Consider the following 5,741-nt stretch of genomic DNA (forward strand, 5'->3'; position numbering starts at 1 on the left):
CCCGCGATTACGGTCCGGAGGAGTAAACGTAACTCGGATTGTTGAGTTCCGCTTTACGCTTGAGCTGGACCGTTTCCACTGTCACTGTGTATGATTCTCTGGCATAGCAAGATATATTTCTATATCATATTCACAAGTATCTACAATCTTCGGTGTGGTTACAATGTATACAGGTGGACACAAAAATAAAACTATCCATAATAGTCTAATACAATGCCAGAGCGAATTTTAGCCTTAAAACGGTCAAATATTTAAAACAGTTTAACACAGTCTCAACTGACCATTGTAAGCTTTGCCAACAGTATTGTGAATGGCTGGTTTGTTTATATAATTATGCACGGGTGTTTATTTCATTATCATGTCCCGACACTAATTAAATTAATGTTAATCAAATGTCATCCTACGTTTTCTGTTATCCTGGAAACTGTATAATACAGCACAAACATTGCCTAATACTGGTTTTACCTCATCAATCAACATTTCTACGTGATGTTCTGACCTGGTTTCTGTGTATTTCTCTTGCAACCTGCAGTACTTCGCGCAACCAGCCGGGGTCGTTCCTGCTTCACCACAGTCAGTCTTCAGAACAGCAGGTTGCTGCGATATACAGCAGCCTCCATACATAACAAACACACACAGCTCGGGCACAATATGATTATAATACAAAGAGTATAATGCGTATACAATCAATCAGACAGCATATGCTGTTTTCTTTGAATTATATTCCAACGAAATAGCATATTTTGCTCACCTGCAGTCCCCATGTTGTCAAGTTTATTTGTGTTATTTTGATTTGAATAAAATGTCCCTATTTAAAAAAAAAATTACTTTCACAAAGTATATAATCATCTCAGTTACACAACGTTCTGTGTAAATGTGGTTTACTGCATTTCCTGCAGCAGAGCAAAGCCCATAAAGTATCCGCCAGTTATCTGTGGCTACTGTGTCCAATGTTAGACCTTTTAGCGTTTCCTTGAGTGAGTGAGTATTGTCTGGAGGTGCATCTCCGGCGTGTGATAGATATTCCATGTTTCGTTGTGTCACTCCTCGTTGTGCCTTTCCTGCACATTTAACCGCGTCTCGACCGGATGGCACCAATTAATGTCTCTCTGCACTCATTTCCCGCACATCCCACCAAACACGCACACACACACACCATATCTTTCACCTTAAGTAGCCTACGCTGTGCGTAAATAATGCGTAAAAGGCGCATGAGACTCTGATTTCTTTTAAACATAAAGAGACGCTGGTCGACTGTATGTTGTGCTACAATATATGTCCACCATGTATAAAGCCTATACTCCTTTTAGGCTCCGATATCTCGGTCTTGGCTTAAAGCAGACTGTCGGTCGAATGATTAAACGTTCAGGATCGCCGTTTATCCCCGTAGCACATTTTCAACCCTCCCACGGGAGGAAATCCTCACATTTAGAAAGCTTCAGTTGAGACATCAAGGACTAGGTATTTGTCTTGGCTCACCTCAAGTGGCTTCACGCTCTGTTAAATTATGAGCGGAACAAAGATCGTCTATAACGCATCGCTCAGTTAAAGTGTCGAAAGGCTATAAAAATGTCTTTGCTTTTCCCAAATAGGCCGATGATGAAGTCTATGTTGACATTAAAAATAGATTATCGTCATCCATAGCGGTTTGATTCTTTGTTCAAAGATTAATATTGTGAAATTTTCTTACATTCATAAAACATGCTGGGGGTAATGTCTACGTCACTTCCGTTGACCCGCTGTCACAATCCCGTAAAAACGGTCTCACAACACAAGAGAGTGTGTGCGTGTGTGTGTGTAATTGAAAGAGAGGGATGAGAAGCATTTTTGCCGTTTGAAACTTTTTTTATTTAATTTTTTTTATCATCGTAGTATTTTATCAAAACATTTCCACATATAAAAAATCTTGCACGAAGAGATTTTCTTCGTTTTCTTCAAAGTTAAACACATGTAAAAAAAAAGAACAGATGTTTGCTACAAAGAATAAAATATGCTTCTAAATAATACAAATAAAAAATAAGTACTGGCGTAGGCTACAATAGAAATCAACAGCATATTGTACTGGAATCAAAGACAGAACATATTCTTTGAAAATGCAACACATACTGTTGTTTCAGAGAGGATTGTGTCAAACCTCTCGGTGCTAAATCAAACAACAAACGTTTCACAAAGGGATGTTCGTTAAAACCCTGTAACCCTGAGAAAACACGTTGGATTTACAGTCAGCGTGCAGAGTGCATTCAAAACCTCTACCTCCAATTTGGCTGTTTTTCAAATTCTATATTTATTTCCCCGTGCAAATGTACTTTTCCTAAAGTTCATTCATCTTTGGAGATTAAAAGAAAATCTGCACGTTATGGCTACTTATCCCATTAAATATGCATTGTTTTTGGAGGCTCCTCTGTACAAAAAAAAACATTATTGGTTCAACGCCAAACCATTAGACCTGTCCGGTCTCCTGTTTATTATTTTGCCCCTTTTTTAAGCGCCAGTTTGTGTGAAACAACGTTTTGGTAATGTGCATATTCATAAGTTATTTGTAGGTAGCTATTATAAAACCCTGTATTATGTTTACCCTGTAGAAATAAAAACCCTGTTTTCTCCAAGAGACACACTCTCCCCAACCAATAGGCACCACGCGCCTTTAATATCTGATGTCAATTCCCTAATTTCTCCAGAGAGATGTCAAACCGTCTACCTTGACGTTTACTTAAATGTAAGACTCAAAACATTTCGTAATGAATTAAATATCAGAGTGGAGTTGGCTGCAACCTCTACACAACAGAAATATTTAAAAACAAAGTAAAAGTTAAGCTATAAGTCAAAATACATAAGCGAATTTATAAGTCCTTATTTGGGACCTGTAATGTAAAGCCTGCCATGTTTAAAGCATGTTTAGAATAGTTTCGGTCACCCTGGATCAACTTAGCACCATCAGTTTTGGAGAGGGAAGGTGCCAACATGGCGGCCTCTGACAGCCGACCTGTGTTGTGTTTTTCAGACGGTTATCACCGCCTTCACGCTGCTGTCGCTGCCGCTGCCGCCGCTGCTGTTGTTGTTATTGCTGTCCGTCGCTTTCTTGTTTTTGCTCCTTCCTTTGGTGTTCGGCAGCTTGTTGTCCTTCTTCCAACGCATGCGCCGGTTCTGGAACCACACCTTCACCTGCCGCTCGGACAGGCAGAGCGCGTGGGCGACCTCGACGCGGCGGCGGCGCGTGAGGTAGCGGCTGAAGTGGAACTCCTTCTCGAGCTCCAGCACCTGCGGGCGCGTGTAGGCCGTCCGTAGTCGCTTTGGTTCCGGGCCCAGGTGGTTCGGATTCACTGTAAAAAAAAAAATAACATAACAATAAAAAAAATTCAGGGACAAAATTGAAGGGAAATCTTTTATTTTATTTATTTACATTTTATTTTATTTTGTTTCACTCATATTAGCTTACAACTTAAATCAAGCTAGATAATTAAACATAAATCAAATTGAGTTAGCCTGCAGACTAGCATTTCAAAACACGAAATAACTGTTATTGCAGTTATTGTCATGGTCATTTGAAATGTGAATCTGTATTCATGGTTGACCGGGAAGAGGTCCAACATGCTGTTTAAACTTTCTTTTAACTTGCAGCTTTTTGTTCAGCTGCAACGTTGCACACCAGAGACGCGCACGCACGCACACACACACACACACACACACACATATGCACACACGTGCACAAACGTGCGCTTTGGCAGGGCCATAAAACTTTATAGGGGTTGTAATTCTTCCTGACCCTCACTGAGATCATAAATAACTCGACAACAAAAAACGGTGCTCACAAATGGACAAAACACAAAAGAGAGAGAGAGAGAGAGAGAGAGAGAGAGAGAGAGAGAGAGAGAGAGAGAGAGAGAGAGAGAGAGAGAGAGAGAGAGAGAGAGAGAGAGAGAGAGAGAGAGAGAGAGAGAGAGAGAGAGAGAGAGAGAGCCTGGCAGACAAACAAAAAAACATAAACATGGGAATCAGGAAAACTGAAATGATGCAGAAATCAAAGTAAGAGAGAATTTGAGATCTAAAAAGGGAGAGATGAAAATCCTCAGGCTGTCTCACCATGAGCGATGTGCACTTTCTTCATCCACGGGTAGACAACAATAGGCGGCTTGTCCTTTCCCTGGCAGGCCATTTTCCTCTGCACCTGAGCGGGCTTTGCACAGGTCATCCAAGCCTGGCAATGCAGGTCAGCCACGGGGAACCTCGACTCTTTCCCGGTGGCATCCGTCTCTCTGTCGCGGAAGGGCGCAGCCTGGTGCTGCGAGTGGTCCTCTCCATCCTCCCGGCGGTGCCCCTGCGAAGAGTGGTAGCCGGTTTGTTGTGGTGTGTATGGAGGTGGAGGGGGCTGCCCGCGCTGATAGCCCCCTACATAACTACCACTGTCCTGGGGGCTGTTGTAATACCCCCCTTGGTCACTAAAATTACTGTAATCTTCTTCACAAGGCGGGAACTGCGGCTCAGCATATTTACAGCTCACCACGTAGGACTCCATGATTGATTTATAGCGAGGCTGGTAGGAGAATACTAATTTTTCTTTCTCTCCCCTCTCTCTGTCTCTTTTTCCCCCTCTGGCATCAAGCCATCCTGCGGCTGTCAAATAGACGGACGGCCGCGCGGGCCACGTGACCCTGCGGCCAGCCAATGAGAGAGGCCACTTCGGGTTGTTTATGTCAGACGTAATGGGATAATTTGAAAGGGGGGGGGGGGGGGGGGGGGGTGAATTTTCATAATAGGACTAATGAAGTTTTGTTGGCAGGGGGGGAATGGTTAAGAATAGATGTTTGTGGACGTAACGTTTGGAATCATTTGCCATGAAGAGTAATTATTTATCTATCTTATTTATCTATCTATCTTTTTATCTATCCATCCGTCTATCTATCTATCCATCTCTAATTGTCCCCTCCCCCCCCCCCCCCCCCCCTCCCACACACACAGCACCTATTGAAAACGCAGGCGGACTGTAGATTTATGACTTTTAGCTGACTGACTTTTACCCCCACACAGATGGCCGGAGCTGAAAAATTAATCTCGCCCATATTGAGCGACCCGCGCGGGGCCATATTTGGCCTTGTGGCGAGTCAAAAGGATGGACAACAAAACATGGCCGGTCAGAAAGGGGCCTCCAATAAGAGAATGAGATAAAAGGTGCAGACAGTGACTAGTAGTTGGCTTTGTTAGGCCCGGGGGTCAGCCCGAGGTGTCCCGTTCACCACCACCACCGCGCCTTTTAAATGCATTGCTTGGCTTTAAAAAAAATGATGCGAAAGCCAGCTGAACGAGAAAAAATGCGACAGGGCTGAGAAATGAAAGCGAATTACGCGGAATCTCAAATCGAAAAAACGTGAAAGAGATAAGTGAGAATATGCTAAATGAAGCCCTCACACGGAGAGAAAAGGTCACATGATGGGGGGGGGGGGGGGGGGGCTTGTATTCTGTGTGCAGCTCATGCGTGAATATCTTTCGCTATAAATGACACAAAATGATGAAAAATCATGTTTGCACCATAAATCCGTGTTTTATCCTGCAGGGTCTCAGGAGGATTTCTTCTTTGGCTGCAGCAGCAGCTGCTCCTGAGGGATGGAGGTCTGATGCTGCAGCCAAAAACCTCTTAATAATAAGTGCTGCGATGTGCTATTACTTCTGCCTAATATACCCTGTAATACTCTAATAAAGAGAGCAGGGAGAAAATGATTTGGCTTGGCTGAGGCATTAAAGCAGCT

General features: G+C 43.2%; 1 protein-coding gene across 1 annotated transcript; it reads right to left on the reverse strand.

Moving 5' to 3' along the window:
- Positions 1-1,879: 1,879 nt before the first annotated feature.
- On the reverse strand, positions 1,880-4,596 carry LOC306785571 (homeobox protein Hox-D4b-like; the record flags this gene model as incomplete). Its single annotated transcript, XM_079279996.1, is given in 3 exon segments — positions 1,880-3,320; positions 4,081-4,579; positions 4,582-4,596. Coding segments are annotated over 3 exon segments (837 nt in total). The 3' UTR covers positions 1,880-2,997.
- Between the last annotated feature and the right edge of the window lie 1,145 nt (positions 4,597-5,741).

This window comes from Melanostigma gelatinosum, assembly GCF_949748355.1.
Source record: "Melanostigma gelatinosum genome assembly, chromosome: 12".
NCBI lineage: Eukaryota > Metazoa > Chordata > Actinopteri > Perciformes > Zoarcidae > Melanostigma > Melanostigma gelatinosum.